Source organism: Colletotrichum fructicola (assembly GCF_000319635.2).
Source record: "Colletotrichum fructicola Nara gc5 chromosome Unknown KSG_Nara_v1_contig05, whole genome shotgun sequence".
Classification (NCBI taxonomy): domain Eukaryota; kingdom Fungi; phylum Ascomycota; class Sordariomycetes; order Glomerellales; family Glomerellaceae; genus Colletotrichum; species Colletotrichum fructicola.
Window position 1 is genome coordinate 4,031,300 of NW_027094055.1, and position 21,205 is coordinate 4,052,504.

The 21,205-nt window shown below is 54.0% G+C and overlaps 8 protein-coding genes across 8 annotated transcripts; 4 read left to right on the plus strand and 4 right to left on the minus strand.

Annotated features, from left to right (window-relative positions):
- Window positions 1-7,600: 7,600 nt before the first annotated feature.
- On the minus strand, window positions 7,601-7,881 carry CGGC5_v009832 (uncharacterized protein; the record flags this gene model as incomplete). The annotated part of the gene is made up of 2 exons (XM_032025471.1): window positions 7,601-7,625; window positions 7,679-7,881. 2 exons carry the CDS (start codon window positions 7,879-7,881, stop codon window positions 7,601-7,603), a joined length of 228 nt encoding a protein of 75 aa, XP_031877983.1.
- A 213-nt stretch (window positions 7,882-8,094) lies between these two features.
- CGGC5_v009833 (L-pipecolate oxidase) lies at window positions 8,095-9,632 on the minus strand (the record flags this gene model as incomplete). Its single annotated transcript, XM_066152225.1, has 2 exons — window positions 8,095-9,398; window positions 9,443-9,632. The coding sequence occupies 2 exons, from the start codon at window positions 9,630-9,632 to the stop codon at window positions 8,095-8,097; spliced, it is 1,494 nt and encodes a 497-aa protein (XP_066008364.1).
- A 1,395-nt stretch (window positions 9,633-11,027) lies between these two features.
- qutD-18 (Quinate permease) lies at window positions 11,028-12,826 on the plus strand (the record flags this gene model as incomplete). Its single annotated transcript, XM_032025474.1, has 4 exons — window positions 11,028-11,166; window positions 11,224-12,318; window positions 12,368-12,713; window positions 12,766-12,826. 4 exons carry the CDS (start codon window positions 11,028-11,030, stop codon window positions 12,824-12,826), a joined length of 1,641 nt encoding a protein of 546 aa, XP_031877955.1.
- A 555-nt stretch (window positions 12,827-13,381) lies between these two features.
- On the minus strand, window positions 13,382-14,507 carry CGGC5_v009835 (putative 2-hydroxyacid dehydrogenase; the record flags this gene model as incomplete). Its single annotated transcript, XM_032025475.1, has 2 exons — window positions 13,382-13,903; window positions 13,965-14,507. 2 exons carry the CDS (start codon window positions 14,505-14,507, stop codon window positions 13,382-13,384), a joined length of 1,065 nt encoding a protein of 354 aa, XP_031877981.1.
- Window positions 14,508-15,272: 765 nt separating this feature from the next.
- Window positions 15,273-15,694, plus strand: CGGC5_v009836 (uncharacterized protein; the record flags this gene model as incomplete). Its single annotated transcript, XM_032025476.1, has 3 exons — window positions 15,273-15,470; window positions 15,524-15,553; window positions 15,611-15,694. The coding sequence occupies 3 exons, from the start codon at window positions 15,273-15,275 to the stop codon at window positions 15,692-15,694; spliced, it is 312 nt and encodes a 103-aa protein (XP_031877980.1).
- A 675-nt stretch (window positions 15,695-16,369) lies between these two features.
- On the minus strand, window positions 16,370-17,361 carry CGGC5_v009837 (Meiotically up-regulated gene 14 protein; the record flags this gene model as incomplete). The annotated part of the gene is made up of 3 exons (XM_032025477.1): window positions 16,370-16,767; window positions 16,820-17,077; window positions 17,130-17,361. The coding sequence occupies 3 exons, from the start codon at window positions 17,359-17,361 to the stop codon at window positions 16,370-16,372; spliced, it is 888 nt and encodes a 295-aa protein (XP_031877918.1).
- Window positions 17,362-18,089: 728 nt separating this feature from the next.
- On the plus strand, window positions 18,090-19,607 carry ydcJ-1 (Uncharacterized protein; the record flags this gene model as incomplete). The annotated part of the gene is made up of 1 exon (XM_032025478.1): window positions 18,090-19,607. The coding sequence occupies one exon, from the start codon at window positions 18,090-18,092 to the stop codon at window positions 19,605-19,607; it is 1,518 nt and encodes a 505-aa protein (XP_031877917.1).
- A 522-nt stretch (window positions 19,608-20,129) lies between these two features.
- qa-4-3 (3-dehydroshikimate dehydratase) lies at window positions 20,130-21,137 on the plus strand (the record flags this gene model as incomplete). Its single annotated transcript, XM_032025479.2, has 1 exon — window positions 20,130-21,137. The coding sequence occupies one exon, from the start codon at window positions 20,130-20,132 to the stop codon at window positions 21,135-21,137; it is 1,008 nt and encodes a 335-aa protein (XP_031877904.2).
- Between the last annotated feature and the right edge of the window lie 68 nt (window positions 21,138-21,205).

A 21,205-nucleotide genomic window follows, 5' to 3' on the forward strand; every position in this document is an offset into this window, starting at 1 on the left:
GCGTCGTCGATGTCGAGGTCGGGTCGGGTTCGAGGAGGGAGGTAGGTAGGAGAAGGGTAGATGTCGTGTTTTGGTTCGGATGCACCTCGACTTGCGTCCGATTCGGGGTACTTCGAGTCGCAGAGCAGCCAACTGGCTTGGCTGTTTGGAGGTTCGGTCTGGCCTCTTGAACGTGTGGACCCTGGCAGGGCTGCGCGTGGTTGAGGTGGCCTCGTGGGGACGATCGGCTATCGCTTCATCAGGGACAGGAGAGCAGCGGGCCGGGTCGAAAGTGAGTGATGTTCAGGCACGGCGCAGGTAACCGTCGGGCACGCAAGACCACCGCAGATAGGTGCAGCAATCGGGCGATACGTTGCGAGGAGCGTCAAGAGTGACGAAGGCGGGAGGCAAGGTAGTCGTGGGGGGAGGGTGTCGAAGAACACGGAAAGAAGGTCGAGAAAGAAGCCCGGCGTGGATCGACCAACGATTGACGGGGGTTTGGAGGTGAGAATGCGCGTGTTGGCGAAATGTGAATCCGTCGCACCTGACTGAGGCCAGGCTAGGTACTTCGAGGATGCCGTGGGTAGGGAGTTGGGAGGGTGGGTAGCAGCGCTGCTTGCTGGTCGGTCCCGTCTCGAGCGAATGGAGGAGTCCAATTCCAAAGGGGATCCGTATTTCCTGCGCAAGGAAGAGAATTCCGGCGGAGGGAAGAAAAAAAGAGGAGGGTCGGTTGTGGGAAGGCGGCAGCTGGAGACGACGGTCCGGGGCCCAGGGGTTAAGGTAGCGGGGAAGGGGTATCAACAATGGAAGGAAGAATCGGCAAGGAAGCGAATTGGGCGGACAGGAAGTGAAGCAGCCGTGAGTGAGAGAAGAGGAAGAGACAGGACAGAAACAGGCCAGAGGGAGGAAGGTCGAGTCGAGTCGAGTCAAGTCGATGGAAGGAAGCAGGGTCCCAAGTAGTGGTCACCTTTGCGATCCAGGGCCGTTGGAGGTGTCTAAAACACCCGTGTTGGGCGAAATTTGGGTCTGAGATGCAGGAATGAGAGCAATGAACCAAACTGCGGGACGGCGGGCGAGCGAGGGGTCGTGCTCGTCCGGTGCTGTGCTCGTGGCTGCTATCGACGACGGGAAGGAGCAAAAGGGAGCCGGTAAAAGTGGCAGATGGGTATTACACAGAGAAGAACAGGTACAGTCAAGTCATTCAAATGTGCAAATATCGGATACCTGCAACGGTCGTCAGTCGTTGGCAGGTTCTTTCCGTTTGGAGGTGAAGAATTTCTCTGTCTGAGGTTGTTGTGGACGAATCTGGGAGGTGCAACGAGCATCAGCTAATGGCAGCAGCAATGGGCAGCAACGACGGCATTGCCCAGACCAACAAAAGCAAGAGCCCCTGAAGCACACAGGAGCGACCGCCAGGAAAGGGCAAGGGCGATTGTGGTGGTGGTGGTCAACACCTGCTCGGCCAGTAGGGCAGCTCCCAGCGACAGCAGCAACAGCAGGAGCAGCAGGTGCTATGCGTGCCGTGCCTGCCTCCTGGGTTCAGTGTGCGTGGTTGCGCGTGGAATCCCTGGCAGAATGTGCCTGAGCCGCGCTGTGAGTGGTGGGCGGCCAGAATTGACTTGGCCCCGGCTGAGCAGCCACAGCTTGGGCGGCGTTGTGAGTGGTCGAGGGGCGGCAGGTGTGGGTGGGGTGACAGGGTGCGCATGGGCCATCAATCAATCAGAGGGAGGACTGGACGGGGAAGGAATGCAACGAAATCAGCAGCAAAAAAATCAAAAGATTAAAAAAAAGGCTGAGCGGCATCGACGCATATGCACTTTAGCAGCAGTGTGCACAGTCATTGATAGCATCCATGCTATGATTACTTGCACATACTTTGCAAATGACTATGTACTGCGAGATAGAAGGATCAGATCATCTCGAGTTGGTGCTGCTGCTGACAAGGAGTCCGCCTCTCTCTCTCTCTCTCTCTGCTGCACTAAGAGCACCTGCACAACGCTGTTGCAAAGCAAAGAGGCTAAAACACAGGCTCCGAGGCTACCAAACCATGTTCATGATCAAGTCATAACGAACGACATATTGGGACTGGCGGCCAAACATGTCGCGTGTTTGTTTGTTGGCCCTCGATAGCCCAGCCAAGCCGACGACTTATTACTTCAGGCGAGACCGGCAAAACGAATTGCGATCGCTGCGGCAAGGGTCGCATCGAGTCAAGCCAGGTCTCTCGTAGGGCGGGATTCATCACAATCTGGCCCAATTGACCCCAATTGACAGCGAACTGTGGTGTCGCTAGCCACGATGCCAGCAGGGTATGTCCCGTCCCGCCTCAAACCGGTCCAGCAGAGGACGAACACCCGCCCTCGAGATGCCTGCAAACGCGCCCCCCATGGATATGGATGAGCGTCATGCGCTGGTCGATGATGCAGGTGCGCCTCGACCTTGGACCCTGGACCCTGGACCCTTTCTTGGGAGGGAAAATTCAAAATTCAAAATTAGAGCTCAGCCCAGACGGCGCTGAGCAGAAAGAAGAAATTCAAAAGAACAAACCACGGGCACAGACGGGACTGAGAGACGGGCCTAACGTCCTACGTACTATGCTACGTGTGGACAAATAGCCGGCATGTGATTGCAGACTGCCTCTGATTGCAACGACAACAAAGCACATTGCGATGGCCTACGTTTCAATTGCCTTGGGTCTCCTTTGTCCACGCCCGCTCACTGCCACCACTGCTGCAATGCCGTTGTTATTGTCGTTTCTGCTGGCTGCCGGTTCTTTCAACAGTCGCGGCCGTTTGGTTGTTTGCCTCAGCCAACTCAGCGTTTGGTTTGGCAAGCCCACCCCAATCGTCGTGGCTGCTCTTTCTCTTTCTTTCCTGCTCTGCTGGGCTGGCTCCTTCCCCAATTTGGGAAGATGCCAGTTGACCTGAGGCTAAATCACACAAAACAGGTGGATCCTTCTAATGAACGAAAAGCTTGTGGTTGGCCCGGCCCGTGTCAGTATTTGGCCCGGGCGCTCGCTAGCTGTGCTAGTGCTGCTAGTCCCCCGCTATGCCACGATCGGTACGTACACTATTCCCTCCTGAGGGGATAAACGTCCCGGGGGTCGTCCTTCCCGCGCGACGGTCTGCCCTTCCATTGGAGTCATTGGAGACGGGACCTGGCAGCAGGTGGACTGACGGCGCAAGGCAGTTGTGACCTGTTGTTGTTCCTGCATTTGCTGGCTGAGGTGCGTGCTCTTGCCTTGCCGTGAGTGTTTGCTGTGGGCGGGTGCTGTGTGCAGGACGGGACGGCAAGGGAAGGGAGGCTGCTGCTGTGCCTGCCTTCCTTCTTGTCACTGGCTCCTGCTGCCAGCTGCGTCCACCACTTGCACTGCCTTCCCGTCATTAATTCAGACGAACACCATCCATCGATTTGTGCATCTCCAGTTTTTCTCTCTTGCAAAATTGCTTCAATTCCTCAGCAGCCTCGCTCACCTGAAAACGACATCAAACTTCTGATTACCTCCGTCTTCTTGCCCAGGCCCCCACGCCATGGCCCCCAAGTGTCATTTTACCCTTCGCACCCGCCCAGCGCAATGAATTTGCGTACCCATCCACCACTCATTGTGAGACGCCGACATCTTGGAGTCCCGTCCGACTCCCCTCCACCCTCCCCTCTTCTCCCGAGAGCCCAATGTCACCAGAATCCTACCTTACCATCCACAGTCCAACCTCCGAGTACTGAATCACCAGCCTCCGCCATCCACGCCCGCTCTCACCTCCGAACCGACGCTCGGACCTGTTGAGGTTGGAATGCGCGATATCCGATGCCACCCAAGGCCTTTGGGATGTGTTCGTGCGCCTTGGAAACACTCCAATAGCGTTCGAGAAGCTTTCAACCATTGCCTCGTCGCATCACACGTGCCTCGGCCGCAGAGGTGGCCAACGTCGCACGCTACTTACTGCTGGCTGGCTGGCTGGCTGGCTGCCGAGTGTGTGTTTTGTCGGCCTTTTGCCAGTCGTCGACTGACTCCCCGGCTCTATTCGGCGACATTCTTATCAGCGCGGCGTCGCATCGTTTTCGCGTTCGCGCAATCGCCCTTTTAAAATAGCCCCATCGACCTGATACCTCGACAGACGCCTCCTCCAGGATTCCTGTCCCGGGAAGATGGAACATGCGGCCAGTGCACCACAAAGTTGAAACATTCCTTCGCCTTCGATCTGTTTTGGCATTGGGGGGACGCGCCCAAACGAGGAGGGAGAGCTACGGGCGGGGAAATATGGGTGCTCCCTTGGTTCGTCTCTGTCCGCCGCCGCCGTCGCCGGCTCCGATCTTCTTTGGGGCAGACAGACCATGGCTCGCCTCCGACCGGAGCGCCGAAATGACGCTGTCGCCGCATCCACCCCGCCATCACCGATCGGACTGTGGCTCCATGGGTTCACGGCCTTCAAATCTCGCACGCTGTTCCACCCTATCCGTACCTAAGGTACCATGCGCTCTCGGACGTTCACCCCGCCCCCTTTTACGCCGACGGAGAGCTTTCATCGCAGCTTGACACCAGCGCCAGCAGGCATTCCCTGCCTTTGCCGCAACACTAGCCATCACGACCATCTTCGAATGAGGTCTGGTAACCTGCGACCGCTGATTGCGCTGTCCCGTACCGTCGAACGGCATTTCCGATTAGTCTGGCAGGCCCCGATCAGGCAGAAGATAATCTGCAAATCTGACAGTGTACTTGCTGTTGCCATTGACAACGCTTCGATAGACTGACTGACTGCCAATGCTCGGTTCGTACCGCCCACGTGGCGCTGGCGTGGCGCAAAATCTCCTGCCATGCCACGGATACCTTCACGATAATCTGCCACAAATTCCCCATCGGGCCTGATCAACGCCCGCCGTCCGCAAGACTATGGACTTTGTCGAACCATTCATTCATCGCGCCTCCGAGGTGTTCGGGTGATACGCCTCGCTAACTCACATCATCGGGTTTTTTCTTCTTCCACAAGGGTGGTCTGCCGTTCGATCCGCTTGCTCGTCATCTCATGTCTCGTTCATCGTGCAGCATCTCGTGCGACTTTGAAGGTATCATTAAAAACCTCGCTTAAGTGTGAACCATCTCGGCCACCAAAACTTCCGCTAGACGACCGAACCACATCGCGGTCTGTGACCGGGCCAATGTATGTCTGCATTCGTCATCACCCTTTTCTCATATGCTGCCAAGACGACTGTGGAAGACTTCCTTAAGTTCTTGCGGCACAGCGATCCTAGTGTGAATCCACGTGTAGTTGCCGCCTATTTATCTTGGTTTTTGACTTTCGGCCGATTCAGATGGGCGCGGCACTCTGATCCAATCGCATCCCCGTGATTTAACGTCCATCTTGCATGCTCGTAATCACACGTTCATCCTGCAGCACTCATACCAGCAGTGGCACGTGGTCGTTTATATTACCTTGTCACTGCTGTACATCAACGTGAAGTATGCTGGTCTCAGTCGCGCGCTCTTGACAGGCCTCCTAGCGACTAGACATGCTCAGAATAAAGAAGTCGGCCTCGTCCAACAGGTCTGCCCCACCACTCCTGTACGTGTTGACACTACTGTCGACGGCGCGGTCTCGTCGATGAGACTCTATACACGCAACGCTCGTCCTCCAGGGCGTGGTTATCGTACACAACAGGATGAGGAGGCCCACGCGGTACCGCGCAAGGTGAGGCGCGAAGAGATTGCGGATGGCTTCTATAGAACCACGAGGTGAGGTGTGTGTTGCCTTTCCACTGGATCACACAGTCAGGTAGCCTCTTGGGGTCTTTCGTCAGGGAGTACCTATGCCTTCTCAAACGCCGACAGCACTGGTTGAGATAAAACTTTGTCGTCAATTGAAAATAACTTGACCTAGTCTGACGGCTGGATTCAGTTTTTCAGACATGCGGGCGAAAGATGCGACGTTGTATGGTGTTGCTTGTTGGCCGATGAGGCGACGCTGTCCCCGGGTGCGTGGCGGCCATGTCTTTCGGTTAGCTAGTAGTGGCTCTTATTGACCTGGTGAAGGTCAGCCATGGGATTTTGCCTCGAAGCAGTGCCTGGCGTAAAACTCTATCGGGGCGGTCTCAGAGGCGCGGAAAGCCTTGGCTGGAGTTATCACATATCAGACAAACTTGACAGAGCCTCGACAAGCACCTGTTCGCCGTCATGCTTTTCTCTCAAGCAGGCGATCACAAATATAAAAGATCAGGCAAATTGCAGCAACGAACATTTTATTAATATACACCGATTCTTTTTCCTCATCATCTGCCACAAGAATACGCCACAGCTAAGTCCAGCAGTGGGATAGATACTACGCGAAGATCTGTGATAATGTCAGCTGTAATCTACACATAGGAATAGTGCGGTAGAAATCTTACTTCCATCACAAAGAATAGGACAGATTTGCTACTGCAACGGCTCGAAACGCAAGGTCCCCGACTCTCAAGTAAAGGGAGAGAGTCAGAGGCCTCGCGTTTCGAACCGTTGGTTGCAGATGCAAAGTGAAAAAAGAAAAAAGAAAAAAAGAAGAAGCAGTGCTTCAAGTTCCAAAAATTTGCGCAAGCATGCGTGACACTCACCAAAGGGGGCCAGGCAACCTTTGAGATATAGCTGCTGACCCGAGTCGAACCGATATCCTGTTGCATCTGTAAGAAAGACAAAAGAAAAGAAAAGTAGAACAGAACAAAATAAAACATCAAGGGAAAACAATAGGGAAAGACAGCAAGGAAAGACAGCAAGGAAAGACAGCAAGGAAAGACAGCAAGGAAAGACAGAAAAGGAAAGACAGCGATGCAATAGGATATTGGTTCGGCTCAGGACAGTAGGCATATCTCGAAGGTTGCGTAGCCCACTTCGGTGGTATCAGGCCATGCTGCGTATGAAGAAAGGAGAGAGATTTCGATTTAGTCTTGATGCTCGGGGAGGTTTATATAGATACCAAGGGGGAGGGAGTATGAGCCGGGAACGGTTTCGGTGACAGAAACATGAACCTGTACAGACCGTTTTGCCTTCCATTTCCATTTGGATTGATGAGTCTATACCGTTAAGGTTGTAGCTTTTTTTTGATGCACCCAGTCATATTACCACCTACAAGGTGAGCAAAAGACCTCAAAGGTCATCGGGAAGCTACCTTTTAGTACTGCACTCGTTTCAACAACCACAAAGGTTACCTCGAAAAAGGAATTTGTGAATTGGCCTTCTATGTTATTTCTAGACCAATATGAACTTTTCTGGTAGCAAATACCTGTGTGTCCGCAAAACAACTCTTACTTGGCTCGAGACATAACCCTTCTGAACCACGGAAAAAATGAAGTGTATTCATTCATAAACGCAACAAGGTTGCGACACAAGGTACGAAACGGCCAAACCCCATCCCCTCCTGCGAGAAGCCAACAAGCCGACGCATCATGCATAGCGACGGAAGAAAAGACGATGGTATCGTGTCGTTCCGATTCACCCAAATTAACCCAATGGACAGAGGACTGCTGGACCCTCCCACTGCCCCCCGAATCATTGTCGAACTGTCCGCTGCTGGACGAAGAACCAGTTGTGGTCAATATTAGGCCTGAGTCGCGAGCAATCTGCATACGTGCGTGCCTAATGTAGCGGCCTGGCAGCGTTTCAAGCCCTTACATCGCGGGCATGCCTTCACAACTGTTAACAACTTTGCGGCGATTTGAAGGAGCTGCAACAACGTACCGTCTGGAGGCAAGCTTGGATTTGTCGGCCTCGATCGCCCAAGTGTTGTCCTGAATCGCCTGAGCGTCGTTGTCGACCCATGCGGAACCAGGGACAGGAACTCCCGGAGTTGCGGGTGCGCCGTTGTTCCTGTAGGGGTGAATACCGGCGGAGGCGAAGCCGGCGCATGCAGTGACCGCCATGACGAGAATGGTGAAACGCATTTTGTATGGTAGAACGTTGATAATCGAGTTGAAGGTTCGTTGTTGGTCGTTCGGTCTATGGCTAGAGGAGTTGTTAGAGAAAGGTGGAGGGAATGGGAAAGATCGGAGATAGGTGCGCCGGAGCCTCTTTTAAACCAAAGACACGTAAATAGTAAGGTTTATCATATATGGCTTCTCGCCATAAAAACGCCCTTCATAGATATCTAGAATCGTTTAAAGCTTTGACTTGACACCACCGCCAACCTCAACCTCCGCGGCCAGCGGGACATTACCCAGAGCCCGTTCGCCCTTGCTCCCCTCCATCAAGACATTGTATGGCTTTTCATCGGCCTTGATTTGCCTCCACTTCCACAATTTGGGCGGAATCTGATCCTGTCCCTTCCCCTCGACCGCGTCCCCCACCCAGTTGCCAATATTAGGAAGGTACTTGAAAGCGTGTCCGCTGCCGCCCGTCGCCACCATCAGTGACTCGTCCGTGCCGGGCACGTGGTCGATGACGAAGTGGTTGTCGTAGCTATCCGTGTACCAGCAGATCCTCGAGAACGTAATGTCGATCCCCGCCTCGCCCAGCTCCGGAAGGTTTTCCGCCAGAAAGGCTCGGATGACCTTGAGAGCCTGTTGTGGCACCGTTTTGATCCGCTCGTCTCCACTGCCCGCGGCAGACGACCACCGCGTGACGGGCACGCTACGCTCCTTGCCGTCGCCCTGAACAACAGGGTTGGTGTACTTTGTTCCGCGGTACCCGATCTTGAGCCAGCCGTTCTCGTCGCGCGGGAAGCCGTACAGCCCGCCCTCGGCGCCGTCGCGGATCTTGTAGGTGAAGGTGGGGAAGTTTTCGGGAGCGAAGCGGTCAAAGAGGGGCGACTTGCGGGGGATCTTGAGGAGCACGACGGAGCCGGCTGTAGTCTCGCAGAGGCCGTCCATGGAGGGCAGCAGGGACGGGGTCCAGCCGCCGCAGGCGAGGATGGTTAGCTTTGCGGCGTGTGTCTTGCCGTCGCGGGTCTTGATGCCTGCGACCTTGTTGTCCGCATAGACCAGAGACTCCAGCGCGCCGGCCTCGGGGTCGAGGATGAAGTTGACGCCCTGGGAGGCGGCCTTGTGGAGGGCGAAACGGCAGGCTTTGTCGGCTACGGCCATGCCTCCGGTGGTGTCGAGGACGCCGGCTGCCTTCATGCCACGTTTGAGGCGGCGGAAGGGGTCCATGCCGAAGGCGAAGCCCTTTTCTTCAGCAATCTTTTGGTGGGCGGGGGAGATTGTGATGAGTTGGGTGTTTTTGTGACCTGCTGCTTCCATGTTGTCGACGGTGTCTTGCTCGAATTGAGGCAGAGATGCCGAGTCTGAAGCGGAGAGGTTGCCATTGTTGACAAACACTCGGTCTGTGGTTTTGAGGCCGGGTGGGAGAGTCTTTCCCGTGGCTAACTCTTCGTTCCACGCGTTCCAGCCCTCAAGAGCTTCAATTGTAAGGCCTTGGTACTCTGTTTGAGATCCGTATGCTGAGCGGATGATTTTGTTCATATCTGAACGGCTGTTAGTTGATGGTCGATGGTCAAGAGCATCGGACATGTGGACTTGCCTGCTGAAGCGCCATCGCACCCGTTGAAATATGAGTACAGTGACTTGTGGTACGGCTGTTTATCAAAGACTGTCACGTTTGTGTAGCCGCGGCGGGAGAGGTGCACTGCGGTGCTCAGGCCGAATATGCCTGCGCCGACGATGATGATGGCATCATCTTTCTTTGGTGGGGGCGCCATGATTGATGTTTACGGCCAGCGTCTATTCGTGGGGCGGGACTAGGATTATGAAGATAAAAAAGTGAGGCTGTTTCCGCTCAGCTTCCTCCAAAGCTCATGCAAAGGAGTCTTGTAACCGAACTCAGTCGAGAGGGGCGTGCGTGGATGAGCAGCAACTACTGAGACAAATGGTCTTCAATGAGCTTGGCTTAACAACAACCTAGCCTGCTGATGGCGGCGAAAAGAGACCGAATATCCGGACCTGCGTCCAATCAAGCACTTCGGATTCTAATCAGGCCCATTAACGCGGCTGCAACGCGTATGGCACGATATTTCGGGTTCCGCCGTAGCACCACGGCAACGTGGTCGGCCGGTCGGGGTTCGCAACGGACAAGGGCAACAATAATGCGGGGGACGCGGGGATCCTATTGCGGATTGAACCCCCAACGAGCGTTTTGGTAGTGAAAATGTCAGTGAGTCAGGTAATCTCCGACTGAGACTATCAGAGCGTGTTCTCGGGAGGTAGCGAGGTGAATGTAAAGAGAAACACAGAAGGCAGAATGAGACAACCTTGATATCATAAACTGTTAGACAATCCCTACATGCAACGGCCCGGCGAGTGGAGTTCCCTCCGCTTCGTTATCTGTCCGGCGTCACTATCAGAGATACTTCATCCACTAACGCACGCTACCGCGTTGTTGCCGGAGCCCAACCCATGTCGTTGCCTCCCCGCTAACGCCGTCGAGGTCCGGTCCCGGTAGCTGATAAACTGCAACCCGCCCCTCATTGCATCGCGCCCTTGGCCCCCCCCTGCTCGGATTGTTCCGGATAAGGGTCGAGGGGCCTTCTGGTTGGCGCACCCAGTCAACCGGTGCACAGCGCGTGTTAATCAAGTGAATTATGGCGAGGAGAAGAGAGCACGGTTCACTTTGAGGGGAAGATTCCTATCTCCCAAGGGGCTTGGCTCGCGTGAGGGCCTACGCCAACGCCCAAAGGGGGTTGAGCAGAATGGAAGTATCCGCGCAAGCACGTTTTCCCTGCTCTACCCCAGATTTTCCAGCATGCAACCACGAGGACCGACGAACCTGACAGCCGGGTCTCTCTTCTCCTCGGTTGGGACGAAAAGCAGCGTTCTGGATGGGGAGCTGGGGCCCGTCTTTGTTGCTTTAGTCTTGGCTTGCTGATAACGTCCGCCTGACCGATAGACAGGACAGAACATTATGTCGACTTGTCGATCTGCATTATACATATCCTGCCTTCCTCCTCTTGCATCTCTTGACGATACACCCCGGTGATTGGTTGCGACTCCACGGTTGAGTCTCAGAGTTGTATCGGTGCTCCCGTCTATCTTTCTCCAAAAAACGAAACACACGAGCGGGTTTAGGCGTGATTGCAAGTGTCACCGCATCCATCAAGATGGCCATCAAAAAGGTCTTCACCGAGTCGACTTTCGCCAAGTACATCAAGGCAATCCGAGAGTCCCCTAGAGAGCTCATCGCGAACCGTAATCTTCTTCTTACGGCTGCCCTCTATGCCACGAGCGGCATTCCCATCAGTAAGTCACCTTCAACATACCTCACCCCACCGGGAACAGCTCTAACATAATGGTCAGCTTGGGACCAAGGCTCATCATCCGTCGTACCCTCACTTCCGGGCTTCCAACAAGACTTCGGCATCACCTCAGCCACAAACCCTACACAAGTCTCCAACTTCATCTCCTTCGTCTACATCGGAGCCGGCATAGGCGCCGGCCTCTCCTTCTTCCTCAATGACCGCATCGGACGTATGTGGTCGTACCGCCTGTACATGAGCATCTGGATTCTTGGACAAATCATCGCCTCGGTCTCCTTTGGTCACCTTGGCGCCCTCTACACGGCCCGCATAGTCTCCGGCCTGGGCATCGGCGCCTTGACGGTCACCGGACCCGTCAGCATCGTTGAGATCGCCCCCACAGAGATCCGCGGCCTCTTAGCCGTCTGGTTCAGCGTGGCTATGCTTCTATCCCTGACCGTCTCCGTCTTCATCGTCTACGCAAGCTTCGTCCACGTCGCCGTCGGCCGGATGCAGTACCAGCTCGTCTTCTTCGCGCCAACAATCGTCATGGCGATCCTAATCGCGCTCAGCTTCTTCCTGTACGAGAGCCCTCGCTGGTTGTTCATCGCCAGACGCGACGATGAGGGAATCAGCAACTTGATCACCCTGCGAGGCCTCCCCGCCAGCCACCCCCGCGTGGCTCACGAGATTGAAGACATCAAGATCCAGATCGCCAAGGAGGAGCAGAAGTTTGGACGCAATCCCGGTGTGTTGGTTCTGATGAAGGACGCCTTCCTTGTTCCCACGAACCTGCGACGCGTGCAGCAGTGTGTGCTGTCCTACGCCCTCGCGCAGTTGTCTGGAGCGAATAGTGTTACTTCCTACCTCGTTCCCATCCTTGCCATGGTGGGCGTCAGTGGAGGTACCTCGCGAAGCTTGTTCCTCAGCGGCATGTACAGCATGGCGAAGTTCTTCTTCACTCTGATTGCAAGCTTCTTCTTCATCGACGCCCTCGGTCGGCGCCGCAGCTTGTTCACTGGAATTTCCATCCAGATGATCTCTGATCTGTATCTTGGTGTTTTTATCAAGTACCGTCAAGAAGGCACAGTTGCTCCTGGTTCAAGCGAGGCGGCTATCGCAGCCATCTTCATCCATGGCTTCGGCTATGCCGTCGGTAAGGTGTTCCAAAAGCAACGCAATAGGCCTTTTCTAACCTCTTCCAGGTCTGCTTGTTCTGCCCTACGTCTTCGGCGCTGAGCTCTGGCCTAACCACCTCCGTTCGTTTGGCAGCGCCTTCTCCCAGCTCTTCCACTGGCTGTTCTTCTTCGGCGTCAACAAGGGTATGCCTTCGTTGCTCAGCCAGACGCACAACTGGGGCGCCTTCATCTTCTTCGCCGGATGGTGCTTCCTCTCACTGGTTTATGTCTACTGTGTTGTCCCCGAAACGTCTCAGCAGAGCTTGGAGCAGCTGGACGAGCTGTTCAAGGGCCCATGGTGGAATGTCAACCGCAGGGCCAAGCAGATGAAGTTGCAAGCCCAGGCAGCCGTCCTTGATGCCCAAGAGTCCATGTTAGTATTCAACTCTCCAGATTAAGAACGCAAGCTAATCGGTATAACTCAGCAGCGAGTCTGATTCCAACGTGGCAAAGGACAAGTCACAAGCCGTCGCCCAGAAGGTCTAGATCCGCATAAAATCCGCGAGGCTACCGACTGTACACATGCATAATCTGGGCCTACAGAGGGCTTCTAGATATACTCTCAGATATAGTAATAACACGTGAAACCCCAAAACCATTCGTCTCGGCCATTGTGATAGCCTAGTCCACGAATTTTGAAAAGAGCTGGGCTCCCGAATCACAGTTCTCTAGTGCACAGGTACGAGTCTATAGGTCAACATACTCATTTAGAAGGTTTCGAGGTTTGCGACACTGAAAAGTCACAACCAGGTAGGTGTGTATAAAGGCGGTGGTTATAGTGCCCATTCCTTTGCTGTGTCGCGACGTTTGACTTAATAGTCACATCCAGTAATGATCTACTTACGATGTAGTATTTTCACGGTAATAGATGCAAAGAGGTTACGATCATCTAGACTTTTCATTAAGCATGTCGTTTACTAATAGAAGTCCTAATCCCTTCGAATGAAATAAGCCCCGAGGCTGCTCGTCCAGCCTTTCATGTATGCGACCCCAGCCATCGCTGCTCTATGTACCTGTGTGAATGCGAATTAGGGAAATTGATCAGCTGGAGAGCTTCTCAGCCTTCCTTTTCGTGATGTCAATAACAGGCGAATTAGGCTTGCCCGTCTTGAAAAGCGCCCTGATGTTCTCAAAGCATTCCCTCTCCGCCTTCTGGAACGCCATATCCGTCAGACCTCCGAGATGGGGCTGCGCGATAACATTCTCGTGGTTCAACAGCTCGAGGTCAGGGTTGGGCTCGTCACAGAAGACGTCCAGGCCGGCCCGCGCAACCTTGCCGGACGCAAGCGCGTCCTTCAGGGCCTTCTCGTTGATGACGGGACCGCGCGCGGTGTTGACGACGAAAACGCCGTCCTTCATGGCAGCGAACTCGTCGGGGCCAATGAGGCCTGTTGTCTGGTCGTTGAGAGGGCAGTTGAGCGACACAATATCTGACTGCCCGAGAAGCTCGTGGAGGGAGCTGCAGTATGTCGCGTTGTATTTGGCCTCTTCTTCCGCGGGTAGCTGATGCCTGTTGTAGTACTTAATCTTGAGGTTGAAAACCGCCGCCTTCTTCGCCAGGTACTGCGGACAGAGGATGTTAGACATTGTGCAACTCCGTGACTCGATCGCGGATGACACCAACCTTTCCAATAGCTCCCATTCCCACAATACCCAGGGTCAGCCCAGAAGGATCCCTTCCAGGCACGAGACCAGGCGCAGCCCTCCACGTGCCCGCGCGGGCGCTCCTCTCTGCGTTGCTCGTGTTGCGCAGCACCGCCAGGGTCAGGAACATGGCCATATCAGCCGTCGCCTCAGCGACGGCATCGACGGTGTTGCAGAACCACATGTTCTCGGAAGCCATCCACTCGACGTCGAACTCGTTGAAGCCCGCACTGGCGGAGGTGATGATCTTGCAGTTAGGCACAAGCGCGCTCAGCAGGCCCTCGTCAAAGGGCTCGTAGGGCGGGGTGCCCATGCGGATGATGAATGCGTCGATGGGACCGTCTTTTTTGATGGATTCGGGGAGCATGGCTATCGTCTCGGCGCGGTTGGTAGCCTCGAGGACGGAGTAGTCGAATTCGGTCTTGAAGTCGGCGAGGTAATCATCGCCGACGAACTTGGGAGTGCCGAGGGCGACGACGCGGGGCTTCTTGGAGCCGGTCTCGTCTATGCGCGTGGGAGCCATTGTGAGCAAACTTGTGATGGAATGGAAATAATGGTGATGCGATTCAACAGCAAGAAAAAGATGAAGAACAGATCACAGAAACTGCTAGATGGCGCAAGTAAGACGCGGGGCAGAAATATGGCGGGGTACAAAAGTTGGGATGCGACGCGCGCTCCAGACAGCATAGAATATTAGCGATAGCTTTGGGCAGCTTTAGAAATAGCTGCGAAACGCATGTCCCGGGAATAGCGAATAATTCTTGATCTTGACACACCACTTTGCCATCAAATTAGGCAAGTCGCGTGGCATAACAGCATCCGGTTCGTCCCTTTCTTGCTTTACTCCGGTGGGCGGCCGATGAACGGAGGGATGAAGCTAGGTCGGATTCTCCCGAGCAGGGGTGTCCCACACGGTGACATTGCTGGCGTCGTGCTCGGGAAGAGCCGAGTCTAGGGGATATTGACCGGAGCCACTTCAGTTTGTCGTCTTTCTGTTACGTATTTGATGCGGGGGAAGTTTGTGTGTGTAGCACTGTTTTCGGCATCTGCTCAGGTGATTGCATTTTGAATATCTTATGTCTGGATTATTGCTGGGATTATTGATCAGTTGAAACTCGATGAGGCCCACGACTAAGATTTATTGAGTGTGACTTTGCGGGGGGCCATAACTGCAATTGAAGCGACAGCTGCCGTGCTGCGAGTTGGATGCCCAAGACTATAATGACGGCACTTTGCGAGACTCTGCAACACCAAGGGCTGAACATTCCGCGACTGAAATTACTTCGACATGGCCGAGTTTGCGGACCCGGATGCTCTCCCCCCCCTGGGCTTCATCTCTATCGACCTAGACATCCACCGTCCCCCGGGTGACCCATACAATGAGAAGACGTGGCCGTTCCCACTGATTCGTGAGATGGCTGAAGGTTCCAAAGTGTCGCAGGTCGTCAGTTCTGATCAATACGACTCTGCCTTCATTGACCGATTTGTCGACGCGGGTCTTCGGTTGGCGGCGCGGGGTTGTGTGGGGATCATCACCAGCTGTGGCTTCTTGGCCATGGCGCAAGCCGAGTGAGTTTTGTGAACTCCGATTGAGTTGGAGGGTTTCAATGTTAACGATGTCCCAAGTCTCGCTGCCAGGTTGCCCATTCCAATAGCAACCTCGTCTCTGGCACAACTGCCCTCAGTCTTGGCTCTGTTGCCGCCAGATAGCTGTGTTGGCGTTCTAACATACGATGAGACGAAGCTTGGGCCGAAGCATTTAGCCAGTTTTGTACCAGATTCTTGGATGTCGAGAGTAATAGTTCGTGGGGTTCCTCCAGGAGGTCATCTGCGAAACACTATTAGGGAAAACGGTGCCCCTTACATCCATGCCGATATTGAGGCGGAGTTGGTGGCTACTGCGAAGGAATTGATCAAGAGTCGACCAGAAATAAGGGCCGTGGTGTTAGAGTGCACGAATATGTCACCATCATCCAAAGCAATTCATGCTGGACTTGGAGGGAAGATACCAGTGTACGACGTATATACTATGGGGAGATGGTTTTATTCGGGCTTGGTACGACAGACACCGCCGGGTTGGGTGGTGTGAATTAGGTCTTAATTGTCCATTCTCAAAGACCGAGGTACTTCATTATCTAGGAATATATATAGAGCAACGAGTATTTGTGAGTCTCATACTATTGCCGTAGTGTTTGTTAAAATACCTTAGACAACGAAGTAATGATAACTTAAGGTTGCAACTCAGCGAACGCTTCATATAACGTCTTGGTATTGAGAAATACAGAGTCAACATCAGATCATGGCCACGCCTTTGGGCCCCTCGCCACACGGAACGAAATGAATGATTGCATCATGAAGCTTGCGTTTGTATCTGAACAGGGGTATTTACAACAGGAAGTCGCCGCCAGACTCCTTCAAGATCAACTGGTACTCCGGAACGAACTGCATATACATGACTTCAGGTGTGCCAGTGCCGTCCTTGGTGTACTGGGCCTCCTCATCATCAACCAAAGTCTTCTTCAGACCACTTGCGGCACCATTGCTTCCGGGCGCAATGGCGGACTCAATCAGAAGCTGCGATTGACAGGCACGCTCAAGAGCGATGAAGAACGCAGCGGCTTCGCCGATCGTGCCACCGCAAGTAAGAAGGCCATGATTCTGAAGGATGAGGTTCTTGTTCGTGGGACCAAGGTTGTCGGCGATGCGCTGGCCTTCTTCCTTGGCGAGCACAACACCACCAAATGAGGGGTACACGGAGAGATCGTTGTAGAACATGCATGAGTCTTGACATAGAAGTTAGAAAGTGACGAGGTAGATGATGGCTTGAGTTCTGACCTTGGTTGAGCATCTCGATTGGTCTGCCGAAAGTACTCCACGCCCGGCCATAGGGGCTGTGCATGTGGCAGGCAGCGTTGATGTCCGGTCGCCTCTTGTGCAGGGCCGAGTGGATCATGAAGCCGGCCGTGTTCACGGGCTTATCGGCACCGCCCAGACGGTTGCCGTCCTCATCAATGTGGACCATGTCCGACACCTTGAGGACGCCGAAATGCACTCCGTATGGGTTGATCCAGAACGTCTCTGGTCTTACGGGGTCTTCGCTAGCGTGTTAGTCGACAAAGAGTCGTGTTTCCCTGGACACACATACCTCTGAGACTGATGTGCCCACTGCTACCGTCCGAGAAGCCCAGCTTCGCAAAGATGCGGAAGGCAGCGGCCATCTGTTCCAGCTGCCATTGACGTGCGGCCTCTTTCGACTCCGGGACGGGGATCTGATGGAGCCTCTTCACCTTGCCGGTCGACTTTCCCGAGTCCAGCGCCGAGGCCGGTGCCGGTGCGGGGGCCGGGGCGGGAGTAGGTTCCGTTGCGCTGGGCGACATTTCTGTGTGGAATGTGACGGTGAGGACAGGTTCAGAGTTGCTTCAAAGAGCCTGGCCTTGTGTCTGTTTTCTTAAGGTCCGATTTATTGAAATCGCTGAAGCCTCAATTCTGAAATGCAGACGATGTGCCGCTGAATGATGTCTACTCCGCACAATCTGACCCTCGTGTTGGATGGCACGGATAAGCAAATAGATGTCGCCATCCTCGGAAACCCCCGACGCCGCCGCCGCCGCCACTAACCGTCATTCCTGGCTGCACGCCCCCCTCACAACGCCTTATCCATGTCCGGGACGGAGAAGCCCCGCACCTCCATATCAACGTAATCCTGCTTTGGGCTTATCGGCAGCACCCGGTGAAGGGATTGGTAGGTGTCCGCGATGACTTCGGTGACGGCGCGATTCGGGAGCCGGCTTCCAGCTGATGTGAGAGAGGCAGTGAGTGTTGATGTGGGTTCAGTCGGCTCAAGGCTCGGGAGGAACCATGAGCGTCATGTGAAACTTATTGACACCTTCCGAACTGATCGTATGACCAGGAGCGATGCAAGAAACATGGGACGGCTGCGCTTTGAAGCTTTGTTTGATATTATAAGGAAACAGAAGAAGCGACCATCTTGTCTAGAACGTGTCTAACTAATCAACGGTAATATTGGCCTTATGTTCGGCCCGAGAAACAACGAAATTACACATGCGCCAACAGTTCCTCTGAGAGAAGCCTGCCGCATCTAATCATGTCTGCCAATCTGCTCTCCGCATCCCGTGCCGTGCCTCCGGGACAGCCGGAGCCGGATTCCGCCTACGTCGACCCCGACGCACTCCGCACCACCTTTGCCCTCGCAATGTCTACTATGTACAAGGCCGAAGTTCCCCTCTATGGCGACCTCATCCACATCGTCCAGAAAGTCAACAGAGATGCACAGGCAAGAAAGCTTGAGGGCCTCGAAGGCTCCGCAACGATGGACGCTAGCATCGACCGTCTTACACTTGAAAGACATGGTGCCATCCGTCTTGGAACACCCGAAGAACTACACACCGTCCGCCGTATATTCAATCTTCTCGGCATGCACGCGGTCGGCTACTATGACTTGTCTGTTGCGGGATTGCCGATGCATGCAACATGCTTCCGTCCAACATCGCCTGAGTCTTTAGAGCGCAACCCGTTCCGCGTCTTCACAACACTTCTCCGCCCGGAGCTTTTGAAATCTGGTTCTGCACGAGGCGTAGCACTGAACCTTCTCAAGAGACGAAACATCTTTAGCTACGCCCTCATTGACCTCCTCGATATCGCCGAGTCTAGACAAGAAGGTCGCTTAACCCCTGAGCAGGGAGAGCGGTTCGTCATCGAGGCTCTGCGCACATTCAGCTGGCAGCCTTTGGCTGCAGCGACACATGAAGAGTATGCTCTTCTTCGCGACGAACACCCGATTTTGGCGGACATTGCCTGCTTTCGGTCATCACACATCAACCACCTCACACCTCGCGCCCTCGATATTGCCGCCGCCCAAGAGGCAATGCTTGCAGCTGGCATGGCCGTGAAGAGCCGGATTGAGGGTCCACCACCGAGGAAATGCCCCGTTCTCTTGAGGCAAACCAGCTTTCTAGCACTGCAAGAGGGAATCCGATTCGCTGTTTCTGGCCGAGATGAGTTCGTCGACGGATTCCACAAAGCGAGGTTCGGTGAGATTGAAGAGAGAGGCGCTGCTGTCACACCTGTGGGTAGGAAACTGTACGACGCGCTTCTTGACGAGGCCATGGCGACGGCACAAAGAGGGAACAAGGTCGAACCATCTGCTGTGGACCAAATTTTCAAGGAGACTTTCGAGAAGTTCCCTGATAATTGGAATGAGTTGCGTCGTCGGGGCCTTGTTTACTCGGAGTACAAATGCGCCGAGGGTGCTCGAGAAAGGCTAGCTGGTATCCCAAAGCTTGAGACTGTCGACCCAACCTCCTTACTTGACCAGCTCGTCTCTGCTGGAGTACTGGAGGCTCTTCCAATTACTTATGAAGACTTTCTTCCGTTCTCGGCCGCTGGCATCTTTCAGTCCAACCTTCAATCCAGTACCAGCACCAGCGACTCGGCCATGGATAAGGAGGACGCAGCAAAACCAGACGTACGCGGCTACGAGAAAGCTTTGAAATGTCATGTGTTGGATGCAAACGAATTATATGCTCAGGCGCAGTGCAGTAGTTTGAAGAGGTGCGCCGAAGAGTTGGGTCTTAGTCTTCAGGACGTTTCTAGGTTTCTATAGGCGGAGTGCATCTTTCATTTGTGAAGCCGAGGACTTGGTATACTCTTAGATCCTTTCATTTAGATTCAGCGTTAGCCAAATGACTTATTTGTGATATTTCTTTTGCTTTCCTTGGGGCTTAAACCCGCCAGTTAAAGTAGCATGCAATAACTACCGGAAGGTGGGAGCAGCCTATCACAACCACACCCGACACTCCCCGGCACACTATGACAGCAGCGACTGGATGGTCATGATGCAGTTGGCAGAACTCGGAGGAGCCCCACTTGCCTGTAGGTGCGCATTCCCGGCATCTCCTCATCAATGCATGCAGAAGGATTCTAGATACATCGGACATGTGAAGCCCCAACGCAGAGATAATTCTCATGATGGATGACGTGGCAGAGCGGGTGTGATTTTACCCGGCGCGGCGATCTCGAGCTAGAGCAAGGCACGTTGCCGGTACATCAAAAGGATGCAACGAGGGCTGGCTCGAAGGCAACACACTAACTAAGGTAGTATGAATCCTCAGGTTATCAAATCCAAATGAAGATGATGTCGAAACTCCCTTTCCGCAACAAATGGGCAATAGCCACAGTATCTCTTGGCAAGCATTCATCGCACACACTTGAGCGAAAGATAGAAGCCGCTGCTGGCTGCGGGTTCTCTGGCATAGAACTCGTGCATGCCGACCTCCTCCACCATGCCACGTCAAACGGTCTTTCTCCTCTGGAATCTGCTAGACATATCAAGAATCTCTGCATGTCGCGGAATCTTGAGATTCTCAGCCTGAATCCCCTGAAGAATTTCGAAGGAAACCTCAGTACACCGTTGGAAGAACGACTGCGCGTTGCCAGCGACTGGATCAACCTTGCTGTGGCAGCCGGTGCAAAGTTCGTCCAAGTACCATCGCAGTTTCTCCAGCATTCGACAAACGATGATGGTGTGATCATACCAGAGCTGCAAGCTTTGGCCGATCTTGCAGGCCAGAGTCAGGTCAACATCGCATACGAACCAGTCGCCTTCGCTGCCTTTCACGCCACATGGCAAGATGGCCTCCGTGTTGTCAAATGTGTTGACAGACCCAACTTCAAACTCTGCCTCGACTCTTTCCACATCCATAGTCGTCTGTGGGGCGACCCCTACGCTCGTAATGGTCAACTTCAAAACGGCGAGACAGAAATGGCTGAATCAATGGCACAATTCCTCAAACAAGCTCCCAAGGATCATTTATGCTATTTGCAACTGTCGGATGGCTCTCGGTTCGACCCTCCTTTAACAGATAATTCTCCCCTGTTTGACGGTCTGGAGGTCAAAGATGCACGCCTGGCGTGGTCACGGAGCGCTAGGCCTTTCCCTCTGGAAGAGCCTGGCTACTTTCCTGTGGTCGAGATTATGAGGACATGGGCGGTGGATTACGGATGGGACGGTTGGTTCTCTGTGGAAGGCTTTCTGAAAGAGACGGGGTTGGAAGCAAATAGTCCAGAGGTCATGGCTGAGAGAGCAAGAGGTTCAATTCAGGCACTGTATGAGAAGGTGCATTCAGCTGCCTAGTATCAAGATGGATCGATAAAATTCAATCATAAAAATCTCTTCTGCCACTGATGCTCTCTCAAAGAAGG